The sequence below is a fragment of the Rhagoletis zephyria genome, unplaced genomic scaffold (genome assembly GCF_001687245.7).
Source record: "Rhagoletis zephyria isolate East Lansing unplaced genomic scaffold, Rhagoletis_zephyria_1.1 Rzeph_scaffold_00090, whole genome shotgun sequence".
Taxonomy (NCBI): Eukaryota; Metazoa; Arthropoda; class Insecta; order Diptera; family Tephritidae; genus Rhagoletis; species Rhagoletis zephyria.
Genome location: NW_016157174.1, coordinates 405468 through 430058, shown reverse-complemented (window position 1 = coordinate 430058; position 24591 = coordinate 405468). Strand labels below are relative to the sequence as shown.

Sequence of the window (24591 nt, the reverse complement as noted above, 5' to 3'; positions counted from 1 at the left end):
GAATTTAAATGAAACAGCTGTTCTTGTCTAGTTAAAATATATTCAAAGCAAACATTTTGTACTTAAAAGTCGCGCAAACTTCTCATAAGCCACACAAAATTAAGAAAAAACATGTTTCCTTCAACCTCAATTGCCTTTTATCTAAATTCAAGTGAATAAATTGATGAAACTCTCATAGAGGCTACAGTAAGAAGGTATTGAGAGATGCTTCCAATCCTCTGGAGGTGAACTCGATAATGTAAGTTACTGGAATAAGTTTTATTTGTTAATTATTAAAAAAAATCTTTAGATTTCAGAGAAACTTTCGACTTTCGAAAGAAGCTGTTATATATATAAAGTGACGGGCAAAACTGTAACATTGTGTAACACTTTTTACTTCAGCCATCGCTATCTTTCCAAGTTCTAACGACTTTCATACTTTTGTTGTATGTTCTTGTTGGTACATCCCTACTCCCTCTCTCATAGCGATTTGAAGTCAATACAACAACAATAAAAAAACCAGCAGACAAAAATGTAAATTAAGGCAGATGTTACAGTTTTGCACTCATATATTTTTAAGAACTTTTTAACAATTTTCACGAACAAAAGAACTACTAACACAATGTTCAGTACCCTTTCGCTTGTTTCAGTTCCTGGATGCGATTTGACATACCTTATTTGTATCTCTGTAAAAATTCTGGAGGTATATCCTCCCATATATCCTTAGTTTGCTTTCGCAGCTCATGTACTCGATTTTACGGACTTTGATACTTATTAAGCTGTTCTTTTAGTTGATTTCGCAAATTCTCGATGAGATTCATGTCCGCGGATTACGGAGGTCATTTCAAATTTGCAAATTTTTGCTTTTGTATCCTGGCTTTGCGAACATGTGCAGTGTGTTTTGAGTGATTTTTCAGCGGAAACTCATTTTTTCGACTACATCTTGCAAATTTTGTTGAAATATGAACAGATACTGTTCCTTACGCATAATGCGTAGTAACGGGCAAACAAAATTTTTTAAATACAACCCCAAACTATTATTGTCCGACCACTGTGATTCACAGTTTGCCTTAGATGATGCGCTTAGGCTTATTTTTTGGTCTTTGTTCCAATACCACGCCCAGCCATTTGATTGAAAGCTAATAATTTAGTCTTGTCAGACCAACTAACCTTCAATTAAATCTTAAACATGTGTTTTTTTTATTGCATTCTGTAAGGCCTACCATATCCCAATAGGCAACGGTCCGGTTTTCGTGTGATCCGGCAAAATGCTACCACACTCGCACATGTATTTTGATCAAATTTGCTTTTTTCTTCTTTATGATGCCTTTGGGGACAATTTGGGAATTCTTCGCCTCGCTGCCGCTATTGATTTGCGTTAAAGTTAAAGTAACCTTAAGCGCTTCTGTAATAGTGGCTGCATCGGTACTTGCTGCTAAGTTCACAAGATATCGGACCGTAATATTTTTTGACAGACTTCCTTTGTCCTTGGGAACACTTTAGGCCATATTTTTTTCCCAATCTTAACATTTTCAAGTAGCAAATTCGACAATTTTTTGAGCGGTCCCGCCTTTCCGCAGTAAATCTATTATTTACATTTATGGTTCCTGATTAAATATATTATTTACTGGTGATCACTTCTTCAATAAATTACAATACAGAAAAAAGTCATCTGACTTCCAACTAAGTAAGAGATAACTGTCAAATGGAAAACTGAGAGTGAGTGCAAAACTGTAACATCTGCCTTAATTTACATTTTTGTCTGCCGGTTTTTTATTGTTGTTGTATTGATTTCAAATCGTTATGAGAGAGGGAGTAAGGATGTACCAACAAGAATATACAACAAAAGTATGAAAGTCGTTAGAACTTGGAAAGATAGCGATGGCTGAAGTAAAAAGTGTTACACCATGTTACAGTTTTGCTCGTCACTGTACATATGTATGTATGTTCTAACAGAAGTGGAGATCGACTTGCGCGCACGTAAACAAAGTCGTCCTCCCAAGTATATTAAAGGCTTTCATAACTGTGAGATTTCTTGCTCAGGGATCATACCAACAGAGTGTTGGCAATAAGGCGTTACTTAGATTAGCCCAATCTACGGTTTCTATTGTGTTAAAAAAAAATGCTTGAAGTACGAATTATCAATAAACTAGTGCTCGGTAATTCGAAATCTTTGTATTAAATTAAAAGTTTGATCCTTTGGCTACATGTTTATATTAAAGTTTCTAGATTCGGGTCACGAGTTTNTTCGCCTCGCTGCCGCTATTGATTTGCGTTAAAGTTAAAGTAACCTTAAGCGCTTCTGTAATAGTGGCTGCATCGGTACTTGCTGCTAAGTTCACAAGATATCGGACCGTAATATTTTTTGACAGACTTCCTTTGTCCTTGGGAACACTTTAGGCCATATTTTTTTCCCAATCTTAACATTTTCAAGTAGCAAATTCGACAATTTTTTGAGCGGTCCCGCCTTTCCGCAGTAAATCTATTATTTACATTTATGGTTCCTGATTAAATATATTATTTACTGGTGATCACTTCTTCAATAAATTACAATACAGAAAAAAGTCATCTGACTTCCAACTAAGTAAGAGATAACTGTCAAATGGAAAACTGAGAGTGAGTGCAAAACTGTAACATCTGCCTTAATTTACATTTTTGTCTGCCGGTTTTTTATTGTTGTTGTATTGATTTCAAATCGTTATGAGAGAGGGAGTAAGGATGTACCAACAAGAATATACAACAAAAGTATGAAAGTCGTTAGAACTTGGAAAGATAGCGATGGCTGAAGTAAAAAGTGTTACACCATGTTACAGTTTTGCTCGTCACTGTACATATGTATGTATGTTCTAACAGAAGTGGAGATCGACTTGCGCGCACGTAAACAAAGTCGTCCTCCCAAGTATATTAAAGGCTTTCATAACTGTGAGATTTCTTGCTCAGGGATCATACCAACAGAGTGTTGGCAATAAGGCGTTACTTAGATTAGCCCAATCTACGGTTTCTATTGTGTTAAAAAAAAATGCTTGAAGTACGAATTATCAATAAACTAGTGCTCGGTAATTCGAAATCTTTGTATTAAATTAAAAGTTTGATCCTTTGGCTACATGTTTATATTAAAGTTTCTAGATTCGGGTCACGAGTTTGGCACAACAATCCAAAATCATTGTACAAATACCTAAACCGTACCCCTCGGAGAAGCAATACGCTCAACTCGATGTTTTGTTCTAGCAATTTTCGGCCTGAAAAATTTCAATATTTTGTTCATGTTATTCATTTTAATACTTACATTATTTTATTTTTGTTAAATTGTATCGTATCGTGTAAAAATGGACAACCGCTTGCAAGCGTATGGAATTGAACAGCTGATACGATAGCTATCGTATGGCAATACCAAAATTCAACGCTATACGATAAACCGTAGCTATCGAATTTCATACGCTAGAATTTAATTCGTAATACGGCACAACAGAATGCAAGCGTTTATACTGTATCGTATGGATTCATAATAGGGGGGTAAGCTACAAAAAATGGTGCATTAATCCATGCTACTTCTAGACATTTATTCTGAAAATGTTTGACAAAAAAATGTTGATAAAAAAGTTGAAATCAGTCAAAATCTTGCCAGAGGTGTAATTTTTAAGTGCCTTTGAAAAGTAAGTACTAAAAGCATTTTTAAACACGTAAGAAAAATATAATTTATGAAGGAATTGCCAAAGTGTGTATATAGAATTTTAAATCAAAGAAAGGGCCAAAAGCCGCACGATTTTTAGGAAAAGTTTGAAAATAAGCCTATTTTAAAAAAGTCGGTGTCAGGGGGCACCGATCTCCAAAAAGTGCCAATTTGACACTTTAGTCGAACAACGGTAATACTGGGCAGTCAGCACGAGACTGTGGTCATGAACAGACGGCTATTGGCAAGAACTGATTTCTGAAACAGCTGCTGGTAAGGGTGATTTCTTCTGCGCCGGCTTGATTGCCGGGCTGGACTTCACCTTTCACAGCGGCAGCGCCACAGGCTATACACGCTCTCACCACAGCCTATCGTGAAACCGCGTACGGGCGACTCGCGATCGCACCTCCGTCAACAGAACGACGTCGACAGCGCGACCAGGGCGCTACTCTCCGACGTTAGAAGAGCGCTATTCATCGGCGCGACCCGAGCGCTACTCTCCGACGTTGCCATAGCGCCACTCATCGGCGTGGACAGAGCTCTACTCACCGACATTGCTAGGTCGCCACTCATCGGCGCGAACAGAGCGCTATTCATCAGCGCGACTCGAGCGTTACTCTCCGACGTTAGCAGAGCGCTCTCATCGGCGCGAAAAGAGCTGTACATACCGACGTTGCTAGAGTGCCACTCATCGGCGCGAACAAAGCGCTACTCGCCGACGTGCTAGAACGCCACTCCGCGTGAACAGAGCGCCACTTGCCAGCGACATCATAGCGCTACTCTCCAGCGCCACCAGAACGCCACTTACCGACGAACCCAGAACGCCACTCATCGCCGTTAGCAGAGCGCTGCCCACCAATTGTGAAGTCACGCCTCCACGGCATAACGGGCCGGTAACGGAACACGGAGCCGTTACCCAGCCACTGGAAACGAAACTACCGGAAGTGATCATTGTGATTTTTGTTATATGTTCTTTGTAGAAAATAAGAGATTAAGTTAACAAAGTACGATTTACCGGAGCCCCGAAACTACAAATTTATTGTAACGAACCCTGGGCACGGCGAGTATACCCCTTCGTTGTAGAAGAAGGGCAGCAAAAGGCTTCGTTACAGTACTTTCAGCCACAAATCAAATGCGGTGTTATGAATTCAGCAACAAATCAACTGCGGTATCTTGCCTTCGACAACCGTTCAAATGCGATGTCATGCTTTCGACAGTCGGTCAAATGCAGTGGTTGCTGGTTTCGTGCACGATCATTCTGAACACCGGTTTGCCGAAGTCAATGTTAGTATGTGCTTTTAAAATGATCGTTCACTTGCAGTGGCGATGTTTGCAAGCACCGCATGCTTCGCGGTGGTGATCATTCATGCACTGCTTTATTTTAAGTATCGATATTATAAAGTCAATGCGGTGCTCAGTCATACAAAACAGTATTGGTTGAGTATTCAGCGAAGGTTGTGCTCCCAAATCTTTGGGGAAACCGTCCTTTATTTCTTTCTTTCGATTTCTTCAAATCAAAAAAGATATAATCAAGTTCATTTAATGACAATTTTGTTTCAACCCCAAAGTAGTCTTTTCTGTAATATATAATAGAGGCTGACTTCCAAAACGTACCAATACAATGTTTGGATACTGTTCTACTGCGGTATTTAAACTCTTTGCATATGCAGAGTAGCGAAACATTGCAACCATATACATTGCATATTTGGAATATTTAATAAAACAATAATCACCATTTCGGAATTTTGCATTTTTAAAACACCAATGGTAACCAATAACAAACGAAGCATCAACTTTGTTTCTGATGCGCTGATTGCGCTAGCAATGCGTTTCGATAACTTTTCGGAGGGTTTTGGAAAAGTGTACATTGTCAACCAATTGTAGTTCGGCGTTATGGAACATTAAACTTTGTACGTATGCAATGCAATTGACGTTTTGGAAGTCAGCCACTCTTACACTTGAAGAATTGCACTTTTTTGAAAATCTAACTTTCTGATTTTATCGAAAAACATTTAAAACCTAAATCGTGTATTTGCAGTAGTTGTAATTGGGCGGTGAGAAAATGCACGTTTTTGATCAGCCGAATTAAACACAATTGGCTGGGAATTTCCACGTTCCGCAAACATTTTCCAATTGTGCTATGTACACTATCAAGCTGCTGTAAAGGAAAATTTTCAGGCTCGCTACATTTTTGCGTAATTTCTTGGATTTGCAAGCATTGCAATGTTTTAATTCGCATGGGAAAATTGTCGTAAGTGCAAAACCGTACACACATACAACAAAAAAGGAAAAAGCCGCTATTCACCTTGGATATACGACAATATCATACTGAATATCTCGGAGAATATGCGAGATATCGAGAAACTGATAACACCAACCGAAAGATCTTATTTTAAAAAAATCGTCGCCTGGGTAAAAGATTGTCATATGTTAATTTCGGCAGGTTGTAGGAAATCGCGATTGAAGTTTGGAATGCAATTTCTTCAAAACGCGAAGATAGATTTTCTCCAAAGTCTCTGAAAATGTTCCTAGTTCACAAAATTACTAAATTATTTAATTTTTAATGTTTATAGTTAATTAGTTTTGAGTTTATGAAGGATTTTCTTTAGTCAAATTTTGTCGTAAGCGTCATCTGTCCACAATTTGGCAGCCACTTTGTATGAAATACGACAAAATGTGATCAAAATTTCCTACCAAATTAACGACACTTTTTACTCAATATCTCGGAAACTAAAGGAGATATCCAAAAATGGAGAACGCCATTTTTAAGATATTGATTAGTTTAATATGACTGCATCACCAACTAAGTTTTTACTAAATTATCGGAAAAGTTGTAGTCAGTATCTCGGAAACTATCTAAAAACTGATAACACCAATCGAAGAATGGCGCTTACGACAATCTTTTACCCACGACGATCGTCTACGACGAAAATATAACTGCATCTATAACTCAAAATCGTCAAAATGGCGTTCACGACAATATTTTACCCAGGCGAGATTTAAATTTTAAGATAGTTTGCAACAGTCTTCAAAATTATTACTCCTGGATAAGAGCGAATTTAAATACCTCTGATTCACTAAACGCGTTGGAATATTGTACTTTAGATACATATATATTTAATTTACCAAAATTTTAGACAGGTGGAAACCCTATAAAAAGGTTTGCATTAGCGGTGAAGCAGGCCTTCAAAATGGTATTTCACTCATTAAATTTGATGGGCTATTATGGAAGATATCGAGCTGAATTTACCGGATACAATGTCTTAAGGTTTATAAAAATTGCGATGTTTTAAGAAATATACTAAGCATAACCACGCTCACCTGGTTAAATCGATTTTCCGTGTAATAGGTACACAAGGAGGGGCCGCGAAATTGAACCATACTGATTTCAATTCAATTACACATGAGGAGTTTTTCTCTGTTTCTTTTACATTTGGTGTCTTCTGTTCGAAAGATTCCTTGTTACTATTCTTACCCCCCTTTTCCGGATCTTCATCGGTTTGTGGTTTCGAAGTAGATTTGCGGTTTTCGCTCACACTTTCTGAACGTTCTGGCACGATTATACTTTCCAAAGCTGTTTGGAATTTCTCTTTTGGCGTTTTAGGTGTTGGTGGCTTTTTGGTAATCAAGCGCCACGCAGCCTCTGCTTTCGATGTTGCAGTAACATCTGCACTTACACCGCCCATTATATCACTTATGTTTACTCCACGCGGAATATCCGCTGCCTCTGTTGCACTTTCTGTGATTTCAGCCAGATCTTCTTTAGTATTTTCCGATTTTTCAAAATGTGAACGTTTAACAACTTTTACGCCCACGCCCTCCAAACCGCATTCAAACATTATATAACCGATACCGTCAATGCCACCCATACTTTCGGACATTTTGAGCAGTTCGAATAGTACTTTACTTTTATGTTCTGGTATGGCGGTAACGATGATAGGAGATTCCTGGCCGTAACTCGACTCTGTTTTGAGCCGTCGCAACTGCGCATGTGCACGACCTACATCGAGTGTAATTACCAACTCTTCCAATTGCTTTTCGGACGTTTCGATTAGTATAGGTTCGCCCTGTATGTTGTCCGGACGCGTTTGTGAAGACAAATGGGCTAGGAGAGCCCGTGTACCCTTCATTATGCCCCCTTTTTTGTGGCTATTGCCCGACTGCACAGTTTGCTGTATATAAACGTTGTGCATAGAGGCGCGAGTTGTTTTACCTAAATGGAATTTGGTCGATACACCTTCTATGTAAAATGTAAGTAAAGAAACGCAATTCAGATCCTGCAAAAAGAACAATTTTACTACAACATTGGATGGCTAAAAAAATGGATTTACCTGTACATTATCCAACGCTGCAACAGATATGACCTCTTCAATGATAGACGACTGCAACATTGTGATGCTGATCTTTGGTAGTACAATCAACCCTTGTGTCTTTGTAGATATACTCTCTTCATAGACATCACTTAAAAACGAGTCCCCGGGACCTTGCAAGTTACGCTCTGTGGTTGAACGCTTCGAATTGGAATGCACCTAAAGGTTAAATTTTCATTTGAAGATCATACGAATTATTATAGTTATTGTTAATATTTTAATGTTTATAGATATCACCTGTGACCAGTAACTCAAGCTTTGATCCCGCTTGAGTATATTATCGTTTTGCACCTTCGCGACGCATGAAGCGTGTATGTGGTTGACTACTGAGAGCAGATGTAGTGATGATATAGTGGGTATACTGGCTTCCACCATCCTGTAGTTTTGAAGCATAAAAAAGGTTTTATTTAAAATGACTTTTGAAAATCGAGTCGTTTGATAGACTACGCTTTTGTAAGAAGCTAATTTTAGAAGCTGTAATCACTGTTGTCGGCCGCTGTAGTGTAGTGTTAAGCAGTGCGCGCTTCCACTCCACAACACCTGGGTTCAAGCCCTGGTCAAAGCAACATCGAAAAAAAAACATAGAAAAAAGTTTTTTTCTTAACAGCGGTCGTCCCTCGGCAGGCAATGGCAAACCTCCGAGTGTATTTCTGCCATGAAAAACAGCTTCTCATAAAAATACAATCGCCGTTCGGGGTCGGCGTAATACTGTAGGTCCCTCCGCTTTGTGTGACAACATCAAGGCGCAAGAGGAGAAGCTCGGCCAAACACTAACATATGTGTAAGCGCCAATCTATTATTATTAATCACATAAAGGGGCTTGTGGTGTGCGGCGTGAAGCCTGTCAAAATAAAATACGTGTAAACCGTAAAGGCGGATTCATCGTTTTAGTTTTAGTGTTGCGTTTCTCTCACAAAGAGAGAAATATAACAACCACAAGGAAGAAAAAGCTCAGAATTAGAACGATGAATCTGCCTTAAGAACTGAATGAGTCGTTTTCTTATAGCTTTATTATTGCTACAGGCGATATTTGGAATAGTTTTATATTTGTTAACACTTAGTTTATTTTTTGTATACAAAATTGGAACTTACAAGCAGAATTAATTCCTTCTCTCGCTATGGGGCTTCCTATTTTCTCAATCCTATCTTTGGACATAATTTAGATGCTTTTGGACAATACTGTTGACGCCAAATTCATAAGTTTGGGCATTTTTGAGAACTTATTTCTTGACATGGAAAAAATGATGTTGCCGATTTGTCACCACGACGATAAATTGGTGAATCGCCCCTTTGTTGCCATTGAGGATTGTTGCCTATTTCTCATCCCACCATTCAAAACATGAGATAGGCAATAATATTTCTCATAAAAACTAATAAAATTAGGGGGTAGGATCTTAAAATTCCAAAAAAAAACTTTTCGATGGGCACCCTAATGTGTCCTTAATTTAACATAAATATGGTGCACGTTTAATAATATAGATAAGTAATTCAAAATTTACGTTTTTGGGAATTGTATCATACAACTGATAACTTTGATAAGGGGAATATGTTCAGTTTAACAAATAACTTAGCTTCCTAATAAAAATGGTGAAGATATCGGTCTTTCTATCTATCTTTTTGAATACCAACTGTATGAATTGATCAAACTATGATTGCGTTTTCCCATAAAATATCAATTTTCAAATAATTCACTTTCATATTAAACAGATATTTTCATGTACACTTCTTAACAAAAAAATTATTTTTAAATCTATAATAGCCCTGTTTTTTTTTACCCGCAGGTACATTAAAGTGGTCCAAAAATGTATGTAAAAAAAAATAAGGTCGGATTTTTAATGCCGGCACCCCCTCGGATTGTTCTATATCGAAGAAAATATACTATAAAAAAAAATAAATATATATTTTGAAAAAATAAAAATAAAAATAGGGAGTGCACAAAGCGCTCAAAGTTTTCCATGTATTTTATATGGAGAAAAAACCATTTTTCGTAGAAATGGTATAAAACTCTTAAAAATCAATATTTTTCAATCGGAAAACTGTGGTTCTCTTCAGGAGACTTCCAGTATTAATATCCAATTATTTATTTAACCATTTTTTCATAGTAACTATATTTTATAGGTCCTCAAAAACCCCTGGAATATGCAATGGAAAAATCTTTAATCATAAAAAATGGTTAAATAAATAATTGGATATTAATACTGGAAGTCTCCTGAAGAGAACCACAGTTTTCCGATTGAAAAATATTGATTTTTAAGAGTTTTATACCATTTCTACGAAAAATGGTTTTTTCTCCATATAAAATACATGGAAAACTTTGCTCGCTTTGAGCATTTCAAAATAAAAAAATAGGGGTATATTTTTTCGATATAGAACAAACCTAGGGGGTGCCGGCATTAAAATTCTAACTTAATTTTTTTGGACCACTCTAATGTACATCTACGCTTAACGTGTAAAAGAACAATTATCGACAATTTCCATTTCAAAACAAGTAATTTTGATTTTATCGACAACTATTCATAAGTGCACATAAAGTTTGTTGCTCAGAGCTCCATACAATTTTTAAGCGTAGATACGTATACGTGTAAAAAAACACGCCTAATAATGGATAAAAGACACATCTTCTTTGTATTTGGTACTAAAACTTGACATGTTAATATCATTTCCACCTTCTCAAAACTTTACGACACTCACATATTGACATGGTTTGACCATTTATCTTAGTATTATTTAATTTTAATTACTTGTTCATTATATTTTATTTTATTTAGTTTATACCTCAATATAACCCATATAAAACCAAGGTTCAACATTTGTGCAACTTAAAAAAAAAAATCAATAAACTTTCGAGAAAATTTCTTGGCTTGTGTTGTGGGTTGTGGCACATTGAACAGGTAGAAATAGTAGAGCAGTTGATTTGATTTTTTTGTTTTTTTTTTTCAAATTATTTGGCCTCGAAAATGTGAAATATTTTTAATTTTTTTTCACAAAAATTCCATTATACAAAAAAGAAGGTAGTATCAATAAACAACTTTTGACGGATAATACAATTTTTTGAAGTTTCATAAATTGTGAGTATTCTCAACGGCCTTGTCACTTTGATAATATTAAAACAATAAATCGGAGTATTTTCTTTCCTCCATTTATACCATTTTAATAATATTTCAAATCAAAAATCATTATCAGTGCATGGTAATTTTTCAACTTACGTGGTTCCCACCTTTTTTTTATTAAAAATATGTAATGTTAAAGGAGACTTCATTGAAATTGTTCATTTTATTTTATAATAAAAATCACGAGAGCATTATGTTGTTATTTTTTTCATTTTCTTATTTTGAATGCAACCTTGCGATTTAAAACTCTAATTCTAAAGAATGCTCTTTCCAAATAAATATTTTTGTAATCGCCAATTCCATGTGAATAAATTGTTCTCATAACTTAACATGCAAAACAAAACCAAATTGGGAACAATTATCTTTGTTTTGCTTTATAATTTTGGGAATATTTGTTCACATGAAATTCGTGAAAATTTACTTTTAAAATTTCTCATCAGATTTTGCAAAAAAATAGGCTTTGTGGTTAGCGGATCACCATTAACTTCGACAAATTTCGAATCAAAAATTTCCAACTTGAATTCGGCTTGCGCAGATCGCCCTCCGATAAGCAATTAGCATAAGTATTATGCATTAATTAAGTATTATGCATTAATTTTCAAGTTCATCATATTCGACATCTTTGAGTGGGCTGATGAAATCTTCTGCTTAAAAAAAAAATTTACTGCTCGTGATCAGGTAGCATGAATTTAATGAAATGTCATAATTTTATTAAGCCTTTGCTTATCAAGCCTTTGATTACTGGGCCTTGCAAAGGATGGATCAATGCATCGAGAAGCAAACAAATTTACAAAGAAAGAACGTTGCAACAATTTTTATTTTTCCAATTTCAATGTTTTATTTTTGATTTTTTGTATTTCACATCGCACGCTTTGATTTAGAAGAAAAAAAATCAGAACAGTGTTTGACACTTTCGATACCAGAAGCGACAACAAAATACACGCAATTGTTGTTTTTGATCCAATGCCACTAGTCTTGGTTTACACGAATTTTATTTCGACAGGCTGCACGCCGCATACCAGGAGCCTCTTCGTGTTTTTACAGCTTAAAATTTAAAAACACGCTCTCACAATTTTAATTTTAAAACCTCTTTCAAAAGTTAAAAGAATTTTAACTTGATTATAACAAAGTTAGAATCTTGATACAAAAAAAGGTAGTTTCATTGTCACTTTTCGGGAGCTATATTAACTACCTGATAATTATGCAGATTGTGACATTTCGTGCTACCATACCTAGTCCTCAATAATCATTTATTTATTGTAAAAAAAATATATTCACAAAATTAAAAAGAAATTTGTCTTCGATATGCGCAAAAACGAAAATTGAAATTCATGATATGATAAATATTATAGTTATGGAGGAGGTACTCCCGACTGAACTGGCACTCAGAGTCTGGAAGTAAGTAGTGTGTTAAGTGCAGCTTGGCCGTCACGCAAACTCATTCCGCTCCTCATATTTTCCACCACGTAGTCCATATCCTTGAGGATTGCAAATACCTCAGCCTGGAAGACCGAAGCATACTTGCCAAGAGAAAAGTTAATGACGGTAAGTGCAGCAGTGCATCAACCACATATTGTAGGGAAATCTTTCGTACCGCACACGGCAGTAGTTCTTTGAAGTTTTGCAAGCAGACCTCCCACGCTCTTGATTGAGAATCTGCTCCACCATACCACTGACGCATAGCTAATTATGGGTTTGATCATAGAGGTATAAATCCAGAGGATTCCCTATGGTGACACACCCCACGTTTTACCAAAGACCAGTTTACATTGCCAAAATGCTGCTCAATCTTTAGAGGTTTTGTGTTCGAATTCTGGTTTCGGACTATGCTTTAATGACAAAATATCATAAATACATCTTCTTCGGACTATTTAACAAAAAAAAAAAAGAGTTTTGTTATGTAAATTTTTAATAAATAAATATTTCAATACTAGATTTTATTTTATTTCTTCATCTCTGCACATCGATATTATTCAAAGGATCTTTTAAACGCTTGAGAAAAAAGTTAAAATTTGATTATCGAACACATCAATTGTTTGTATGTAAATTTTACTCCCAAATATTTAAAAGAAAATCTCCCCTATCAAAAAATTTCAATGTGGCAAAGCTATGCTTAATGTTTACATCTGGAGAAATGTCAAAAATCTGCTTTATAATCAAAAAAATGGTAGTAATGAAACTGCCTTCTTTTTTGTATCATTTTTTTCTTTGAACTGGGGTGTTTATCATTAAAGCCTGCTTTACTTTTGCCTATAACTACGGCTCTATATTTTTAAAGCAAATTTTGAAGTTATGGTATAATTGGGTAGGTTCAGAAGGCGCAGAAATTGAGCGCAACCGTTGCTAAAAAATCAGTGATCGTAAATGCGTATTCTGAACGGCTTGATACATTAGCTGTCAAATTCAACAACACACAACATCTTGTCTCAAATGATCAGAAAAATATTACGATCATCTAACACGCAACTGTTGATCAGAAGTACAAAACAACGCGTTCATAGTGTGCAATCGCAACAGTTACTGAGCTGTTGTGCCTTCTGAACGTACCCATTGACTTCAGGGCCGTGTAGTGGTTGTTTTGTATAATGTAGCAGGACTCTACTGACGAGTCTTAGTAAAAACTTGTTATGTGTTGAAAGTGCATATCGATTAACAGTGCTTTGATGCTTATGCCAGCGTTTTGTACACATCAAGTGTAGCGTTTTTGATACAATCTCTTGAAGTATAACAGCGTTTAGCAATTGTTGGACCGTATTACACCACGGATAAATTAATACAGAAATTTAATAGTGTTAAGGCATGGGTAGCAACTTTATTCTTCGATGCCATCCTACAATAAATAGTCAGCATTGAGAACAACATTTGTGTGCCCAGCAAGTTGAAGACATGGGCAAGAACTTCATTCTCCGAAGCTTGTTATCAATATTTCTCAACTTAACTTTTTATAAATTACAAACTTATTAATTAGCAGCCATCCTAAAACAAAAAGGCTACCTTTGTGTGCCAGCATCTTTAAGACATAAGCTGCAACTTCATTCTTAATTGCTTGTTATTATTATTTCTCAATTGCGAAATTGAAATTGTTTTGCTTACAGCGCTTCACACGATATGTATTTGCATATCGTCACTAGACACGAATAAAAGCGCGCCCTTGTTTTAACGGCGAAAAAGAACGCATTGACGAAAAAAGACGCGTAAAACAAACTTCGGCGAAAAGAGACGCGTGAAAATATTTGACGGCAAAGAAAGACGAACATAGATTTATACCTGGCCAAGGACTGTCACTTCAGCATTATTCCCCAAAACTCTTTGAGGAATGAACATACAATTACACCCGCAAACATAGTTGGCCGCGAAAATAAGTTTACGGGTCTTTCTTCGCCGTCGACTAGGTTTAGACGCCTTTCTTCGCTGACATTTTTTATGCGTCTTTTTTCGTGGTCAACTTTTGAGCTCGCGCCTTTATTCGCGTCTATTGACGATTAGAGATGCCAGATGGAAATAAAAAAATCGATTTTTGAATCGATTCGCATCGAAATAAAAGTAATTGATGCAGGAAGAAATCGTCAAAAAGTAAATCGATCTCCCAAGATCGATTCGTATACTTTGTCTAATATCATATTTTACTTTATTTTTGTAAAGAAACCAAACACGGCGATCTGACTAATCTTTTATTGTAAGTACTTTTTAAAACATACCATACATTCTCCATAACGATTTTAATGTCCAGATTTATTCAAAACCTATAAAATACAATCCGTACAAAATTTCGGAAAAAATATGAGATAAGGTTATCCTATATTAAGGCCCGTTTTATAATGTAGGTTTTAAAATTTACCTGACAATGAAAGGACCACTCATGAGAAATTTCATAAATTCTTAAACCGAGTTTCCGTCAGCCATTCAAATGACAAAATCTGAAAGGCATTTTAAAAATGCCATGTGGGAACAAACACAATGGGCGCATTTCTAAGACGTAGCTGTTGTTAGACTGTTGAGTGTTTGTCTTCGAAACGCACAGTTGAGTAGTTCCGCTCAGCTCAACAGTTGGCAACTTTCCGCAATTTTTTCATGCGGAAAATTTTTACGCCACCTGAACTCAACGTGTTGGACTTAGCCTAAACAGCTGATCGTAAAGACTTAACGCCGCTTTGTTAGGTGGCAATTGCAAACAAATTTATTCTATTTTATATTACTGATGTTATAAAGTAACTAAACTATTTTATACTAATACCACGTTTCTAAATATATGTTTTTAAGATGTTTGCTATATAATTATACACTGTTTAATTCATTATATTATTGAACGATTTTTTTCAACACGGCGGCAGCTCAGCGTTGAATTCCAAAATACTATCGGCGCAACTATCTCTATTTATTGCAATTTCATTTGTTTACATTTATCGGCTGTTCATTTGGCAGTATATTCATCAAGCCGTCTCTAAGACGTAATTGTTGGGTCCAACAGTTGCCAGCAGTTTCGTAGCAGTTGAGCTAAACAGCTACGTCTTATAAACGCGCCCAATGACTATTTTTATGAACGTAATGATATGGGTACAGTTTAATGCCCAACATAGTCAGTAAAATTTTTCTCATGTAATGTCTAGTGTAAATTTTTCATTACATAGATTTTCTTTTTCAATACGGACATTTTTTTTGTTTTCGCTATAAGTGTTCTTGCAAGATATATGTCATTATGCAAAACCGCGTAACTGACATTTGCTGCCAAAAATTGGATTTGCTCACAGAAGCTCTTGGCTCAATCCTTATCTATTCGTCTTGAAATATACTAGCCAGAAATGCGACTGCTTTATAAAAAAGAGAATCATTTTGAAATATGAGTGCTTTTACTCTCTAGAAAATAATTTATGCAACCTCACATACGCGGTTTTGCATTATCTTGATACGCGGTTTTGCATTTTGTTGATACGCGGTTTTGTACTTTAAACGACGATTTGCATGTGTACTACAGATGGGGACGGGCCGGGCTTACGCAGGGGCCCGTCGGGTACGGGCCGGAATATTTGCTGTCAGCACAAACTCGTGCGTGCATGGGCGTTCCGTCAAATTTCATAAAAGCACANGGATTTGCTCACAGAAGCTCTTGGCTCAATCCTTATCTATTCGTCTTGAAATATACTAGCCAGAAATGCGACTGCTTTATAAAAAAGAGAATCATTTTGAAATATGAGTGCTTTTACTCTCTAGAAAATAATTTATGCAACCTCACATACGCGGTTTTGCATTATCTTGATACGCGGTTTTGCATTTTGTTGATACGCGGTTTTGTACTTTAAACGACGATTTGCATGTGTACTACAGATGGGGACGGGCCGGGCTTACGCAGGGGCCCGTCGGGTACGGGCCGGAATATTTGCTGTCAGCACAAACTCGTGCGTGCATGGGCGTTCCGTCAAATTTCATAAAAGCACAAATAAGCACGAAAAAGCCCGTTGCTAATACTACAAATTTAGATAAGCTTTTGTTTTTATACAAACATTATACAAAAATTATTATTAAAACTCTTTGGATAAGATAAAAGCAAAGAAATAAATATTTGGAAACCGATAGAAAAAATCAGATACTTAGTTGTTTTGTTTACATATCTGTACATAAAATACCTTCAAATTTTTCTACTTCCCAGAAAATATATTATAAAAATCTTTGATGTAAAAAATTTATTCGCTTAAGTAAATACACATACATAAACACAAAATTAACAAGTAGGAAAGTCTAAGTTTGGGCGGAGCCGAACATTAAATACCCGGCGCAGGTACCGCTACATGGTAAGCCGGTGTGTATCAATTTTGAGTAAATTAGCGTCCTTAAATTTCGAAATAATGAAGTTTTAAGCATTTGAGTAGTCCACTTGCAAACAGCGTTATGTGATTTTATAATAGTAAGCCATAAATTAAGAAAAACGTCTACAACAACAAGTAACATCCAAATTNATGGTAAGCCGGGGTGTATCAATTTTGAGTAAATTAGCGTCCTTAAATTTCGAAATAATGAAGTTTTAAGCATTTGAGTAGTCCACTTGCAAACAGCGTTATGTGATTTTATAATAGTAAGCCATAAATTAAGAAAAACGTCTACAACAACAAGTAACATCCAAATTGTATATTTCTTTTTATTATCTGAAAATTTGGATATACATATAAGAGCCTAATAACATTAAAAATCAAAATCGCAGTGTGGTAGTTTCTGCAAATTTTATATATAGAAATTAAATATAGCGAGTTTTGAAACAGTAAGTTTTATATAGCCAGCTTTTTTAAGCTTTTCGCGTTCTCTCTTCCATGAAGGTTGTTCTGCTTCTTTTTTAAGACGTCTTCCACTAGGCACCGAAACTACCACGTTTTCTAGCATGTTTTCCAAGTTCATCAGAAGATGGAGACTTTTGAACTTGTATAAATACGTACAATAAATATTATAGCGACTTTTGAAAGTGTATATATACATACAGTAAGTATTATAGCGACTTTTGCTAGAGTAGCTAACTTTTGATGTTATTTTTATTTTTTTTTTAAATATAAAAGGATTTCGCACTGTATTGTTAGTGGACATGAAACTACTTTAAATACTGGTACGTTAACCACCAAAACCTAAAAATCGAAAAAAATTTACATAGCGCACTTTGCAAGTGGACTACTCATTTCTGAAATTTGCCGTTATATGAAAAGTGGTCGTAATTTGAATCTGATTCCAATAATTTTAAACGTTTTGCTTCTATGTGGCAAGCACAATAATCATACCGAGTTTGGTACAAATTGGTACAACGGTTACCGAGATACATATATGTATATATCATAAGTGGGCGGTGCCACACCCATTTTCCAAAATTTTATCATAAACGTATTTCTTGGTAAAGAATTGTTGGCAAGCATCAATTTTGAGTAAATTAGCTTTAATATTTATTGATTTATCGAAAATTTCGTATTTCTCCAAATTACCGTTATATGGGAGGTAGGCGTGGTTATTGTCCGATTTTAAAACTTTTCGGCCATTTCGTATGCTGTAGCAAGACTAACCACTGTGCCAAGTTTGGAAGAAATTGGTGCAGCGGTTACCAAGATATACACATGTATCTATAAGTGGGCGTGGCTACGCCCATTTTCCAAAAATGTATATTCTTATTTTTCGTCTAAAAATTATTGTAAATATCAATTTTGAGTGAATAATCTTCAGTAGTTACTAAAATATCGCAGTTTTCGTATTTCGGAAAATTACCGTTATATGGGAGGTAGGCGTGGTTATTGTCCGATTTTGCCCATTCAATACCATCCGTCCTACGCTCGAAAGAAGTGCACATACCAAGTTTCGTTAAGATATCTCAATTTTTACTCGAGTTATCGTGTGCACAGACGGACGGACGGACAGACAGTCACCGCTTAATCGATTTCTCTTTTCATTCTGATCATTTATGTATACATTTGTCTATATCTATCTCGATTCGTTTTGCCTGTTACAAACAACCGTTATGTGAACAAAGTTATAATACCCTTGTGCACAAGTTCGCTTGGGTATAAAAATATGTACATATGTATACATACAATAAAAGTTGGCTCTTTATTTCCGGGCTGGGACGTGTCCTGTCGTGCCGGGCCGGGCCCCACTAAAATTCTTAACGTGCGGGCTCGGGCGTGTTTTTGAAAGTTGATTTTGCGCTCGTGCCGGGCCGGCCCTGAAAATTTAGGCCCCTGCCCATCTGTAATGTGTACATTCCACTTTTTACATATGGCAATGCAAACATATCGTGTAAAAATTAGATTTGCTTCTATACAAAGCAGATGCACATATATTCGAAATAGAAATGTTTCTATTTCCATCTGACACAGATAGAATTATAGCTTAATTTTCAAATAACGTAATTGTAAATTGGTTAATAAAGACTGTGAATTAGACTGACATACGCAATAACATATGTATGTATTCAAAAAGTGTCATTTACAGATGAAAACCCATATCGTATAAGAACGCTTAAACTCTTATATTTCACTTCTTAATTGCCCTTTTTAGAAAAAAGTGTGCTACAAATTTGCATACACACTTAAATTTTTATGAAAATTTGTACAAAGTTTGGAATTCCAATTTTTGGAGTTTTAAGTGTTGTATTAGTCGTAATTTTATATAGTTATTTTCAAGAGGCTTCCCTGAGGAGCCCTGTATTCCGAGTGTAAAGAGGCAGATCACTGAATTCTTTCTGAAAAGAACGGAGGTGTCCGGCCCCATTATTTTTTGTATCAGCCACAAATTCAAATTTCTTTAAAATTTTATAGGTTTTGTGCGGCAATATGAATCATTTTAGAAAAAATCTAATGTCGATTCTCGAATTTTTTGAATCGATTCACTCATCGAATCGGACTACAAAATCAACAAAAAATCGAATCGATCTTCGAACTAATCGATTTAAAAAGGGCATCTCTAGTGACGATATGTAAATGCTACTTTTATGTATATACTCGTATATACCATATATTAGAATGTATCAGAAAAGTAGCATTTACATTTGCAGATACATATCGTGTAAGAGCGCTACTATTTACAAACTTTTAAGTTTGATATTCGAACATTATCATAACCTTGCAACTGTCCCTAACAACGTGAATTATAATATCGAACAGTCATTTTCATCGAGGTTTATACCGCCCTCGCAAACCTAGCGCTCCGGTATTCCACTTGTTACCGCCACCGCATTCACACTTCGGTCTTTAATTAAAATCTGTATATCGTCACCTGAAATGCAAAAAGACGTAACAACATCGTAAATGAAATGGAAAGTCGTGACTAATATTTTACTTTTTTTCATAAAATGAGGTGGGGAGTTGTAATTCGATGGAATCCATCACATAAATAAAAAAGTGAATTTTAAATTTTTTATTAATTATGACTTTTTACATTTCAACGATGATGTTTGTTACGTCCTTTTGCATTTCAAGTGACGATATAAGTTATATTATAGTTATAAAGAATACTGTTTCCGTTTGTTACTGTATTTCTTTTTATGTTAATATTATTCAGCAGTATTTGGAAATAATTGTTAATTGAATTTCAATTTTTGACAAAGTTTTTCAGTTCTTAAGAAAATATCGAACAGAAAGGTTAAATTCATTAAAATAAAAAATATTCATATGAACCTTTAAACCTTTTATTGGAAATTAGCTTACTGGCGACGAGGATGGGATGTGCATAGTCTAATGATCACATTCAGCGATCGAACATTTCGTGCGTAGAGCAAATGTTTATTAAAATAAAAAAAAGAACTAAGAAATTGTTGGTTTTTTTGTGGAAAAATCTTCGTTGGAAAGAAAAATATTTGACCTTATCATTGAGATAAAATAACAATAAAATCAAATATAGAACGCAACGCTTCGTTGGGAGACCTAACATACCAAATAATAGGATTTTCACAACAACAAGAATATATTTACAACAACAATAAGCCGCAGCAAAATCAATTATAGCAACTACAACAACAAAGTGAAACAAAAAAATTACAACAAACAATCAAATAATAGCAACAACAACTGCAGCTAAAGCAATAACAAAAATGGCCTTAACATTAGCAGAAAGTTTACGCGAAGCAAGGAGTAGCATTCAACGGAAGTAGCGATTACACATTAAGTAATTACTTAAGAGATGTTACAATCGTATTGCAATTAACACCCGCTGAACATCAAGGTACGTTACAAACTGTTCTAGGTAATCGGCTGCAAGGGAAGGCACTAAGAGTAGTGGAAACTTTAATAAATCCTACTTGGGATAAAGTAATTATGAAGCTCAAAGAAGAGTTTGGCATTAAAAGAACATTTTTTAATTTGAGAAGTGATGCGTTAAATTTAGATGCTAAAAATGTTAAAGAATTGCATTTCAAATTGAGAAAAAATTTAAGTCAAATGAATACAAAATTTAGTTTAGAACCAGATAGTTTATATTCACCAGAAAATAATGAAAAATTAATATTTGATATTTATGTTAATTATTTACCTATTCATATAAAATCTCTTTCACTTCAAAATCATATTAATTCTATAAATACCGCTTATACTTTTTACTTAGAAAACAATATATTAAAAGATATAAAATTAGTAAATATTAAACATGGGTATAGTTTTCCAAATAATAATTTAAAACATGACAATTTTTTAAATACAAATTTTCAAAGCAGGTCTTGTGAAAATTTTTTAAACGAAAATCAAAATTTTCAAAATTCAAAAATTGATAGATTTTCAAGCAGAAATAATTTCCGAAATTTTGATAATCAATATAATAGAAATAATTCTTATCAAAATTTTAGAAACCATCAAAATCTAAATTTTAACAGTTATAATCCAAATAATATGTATCAACAAAATCAAAATTATAATTCAGGAAATTTTAAAAATTTACCACGAAAACAAAGTAGAAATTTTAGTCATGTTTTAGCTCAAGAACCGATGGAAGTAGATGTTATAGATGCAACAGAAAATTTTCATTTGCAGCCTCGGAATCAACATTACCAATAATAACATTTACTATAAATACCAGGGACGTGAACCGGATTAAAAATTTGGTCGGTTCGGTTCAGCGGTTCGAACCGTTTTTGCACGTTTGGATTGGTTCGTCAAAGCGGTTTTTTTGGTCTTTGAACCGGGGTTTCGGTTCGGTTCCACGGTTCGAAAAACAAAAAAATAACGCGCAAGTTTAAGTGTCAAGTGCAACAACGCGCAAGGTTACGGGTCAAGTGTCTGTCAAATGAGATGGGTTGCCTTTACATTAGATATTGTCACATGGTAAACAAACATGGTAGGTATTACCATGTTTAACAAAAAGAAAAAAGTGGGTACATTTATCTATTGGAAATTGGTTGAAACGAACCTTTAAACATTTATAGAAAGTGGTTCGGTTTTCGGTTCGGATCAAACATTTGTGAAAAATTTCGGTTCGGTTAATGGTTCAGTTAATTAATAGAAAAAAGCGGTTTTCCGGTTCAAAACCGGTTCACGTCACTGATAAGTACTATCAAAACAAAATGCTTAATTGATAGTGGAGCTGCTACTACGATTGGAAGTTATGCATTTTTTAAAAATATGGAAAGTAGGAAAAAATTAGCCAAACCAATTTTATTGAATACATTAGTAGGTGATAATATCATTACGGAGGAAGTAATAATAAATGTGCCAAATGAATTTAATGATAATAGCAGTACTATGTCTGTCAAATTAATGAAATTTTGGAATAAAACATTTGACTGCATAATAGGTATAAACATTTTAGGATCGATTGGTGCAGTAATACATTTTCAAAATAATAAATTAACAGTTAATAACAATGATATATATCTTTTTGATAGTGGATGTAATATAACATATGAAGAGATAAATTATTTAGAAAAATTTGAAATAACTAAACTTAAGGAATTAATGCCTACAAATTTAAATAAAGAAGAAAGTAAATTGTTGGAAGCATTTTTGCACAAAAATAAAAAATCTTTTTACGTAGAAGGTCAAAATTTAACGAGTACAAATTGTGTTAAACATAAAATTATAACAACATCTTCTAAACCTATATATTGCAAAAATTTTAGGCATCCTCAAATTTTAGAAAAAGAAATTGAATTGCAAATTGATGATATCTTAAAACAAAAAATTATACGACATAATAAGTCACCATATAATTCTCCTTTATGGATAGTAAAAAAGAAGTCTGATAATTCAAAAAAACAAAAATGGCGTTTAGTTATTGATTTTAGGAAATTAAATGAAATAACAGTAGATGATAAATTTCCACTTCCAAATATTGAATCCTTATTTGACAAGTTGGGTAAAGCACAATATTTTTCTTCGCTATATCTTGCAAAAGGTTTTCGTCAGATATTAATGAAAGAAAGTGATATAGAAAAAACCGCATTTTCGACTTCAAGGGGACATTTTGAATTAATCAGAATGCCTTTCGGTCTTAAAAATGCTCCTGCCACATTTCAGCGTATGTTAAATTATGTTTTATCTGATTTTATCAATAAAATCTGTGTGATATATATGGATGACATACTTGTATTTTCGACCTCATTAACTGAACATATAGAAAGCTTACAAAAAATTGTCTCAAAACTCAATGAATTCAACCTTAAAGTCCAAATTGATAAGTGTAAATTCTTATCTAAAGAGACAAATTTTCTTGAGCATATAATAACAAACAGAGGCATTAAGCCAAACCCAGAAAAAATTAAAATAATACAAAATTTGCAGTTACCAAAGAATTTAAAAGAAATAAAATCTTTTCTTGGGTTAACCGGATATTACCGGAAGTTCATTAAGAATTATTCTTTTGTGGCTAGCCCTATCATACATTATTTGAAAAAGAATACTAAAATAAACATAAGTGATCAGTCGTACATGACGCTTTTGAAAAATTGAAAAAAATTTTAACTAACCCGCCTTTACTTTGTTATCCTGATTTTAATAAAAAATTTGTTTTGACTACTGATGCAAGTAACTTAGCCATCGGAGCCGTGTTAATCCAGGCAGGCAAACCAGTGAGTTACGCTAGTAGGACATTAAATGGACATGAGACGAATTATTCGACTTTGGAAAAAGAATTGCTAGCCATAGTTTGGTCTATAAAGTATTATCGTTGTTATCTTTATGGTCGAAAGTTTCTTGTACAGACTGATCATCAGCCTTTGAAATGGCTATTTTCACTAAAGGATCCGATTTCACGTATTATTAGATGGAAAATTTTATTGGATGAATTTCAGTTTGGCATTGAATATATTAAAGGGAAGGAAAATACTGTAGCAGATTTTTTAAGTAGAGTTCCAATTAATCAAAGTTCATTAAGTAGTATCCACAGTGTTCAAGAAAATTTAAACGAACATTTTGTTATAATAGATGCAATTGTTAATAAATATCGAACTCAAATAAGATAACTCAAAAACAAAAACAAAAACAAGAAAACTGAACTGCTTTTTAATAAATATAAGATAATATATGTTGCAGAGAGTGATTTAACTAATGACCGTTATTTAAATGAGTTATTTAGAAGGGAATTAAGAAAAGGAAAGATTGGAATATATTCAGAACTTGAAGATAATAAATATAATATTATACAATTAAAATTAATTGAACATTTTTCCAACGACAAGAATCTAAAATTTATAAAGTGCTCAAAATTAGCTGAAGATATTGATTCAGAAGAATTTCTATTAACTATATAATAATATATAATATATATATCAATTATATAAATAGGCAATCATGTTTCCTTTACACCCCTTTTACGGCTAAACTGTACTTCTAAGGTATAAACAATTATATATCATTAGAAAGGTATTTTGATGCTGATGTGCAGGCAATTTTTAAAATTTCAAATTAGTTTAAAATAGAGCGAAAAAATCAATTCAAAAGTCACACCAATACCAATGCCATACATGTACATGGTTGGGGCGGAAATGCCTCCTAAATGTATGCTTTAATATTGATAG

General features: G+C 34.3%; 1 protein-coding gene across 1 annotated transcript in view; it reads right to left on the bottom strand.

Moving 5' to 3' along the window:
• Positions 1-24591, bottom strand: part of tweek (transmembrane protein KIAA1109 homolog tweek) — a 443660-nt gene that overhangs the window by 117353 nt on the left and 301716 nt on the right. The window contains exons 14-16 of the mRNA XM_017630557.1: positions 8257-8395; positions 7981-8178; positions 6971-7926 (exon numbers count right to left, since the gene is read on the bottom strand). Coding sequence (XP_017486046.1) covers positions 6971-7926; positions 7981-8178; positions 8257-8395 — 1293 coding nt within the window. The remainder of the gene's footprint in view (positions 1-6970; positions 7927-7980; positions 8179-8256; positions 8396-24591) is intronic.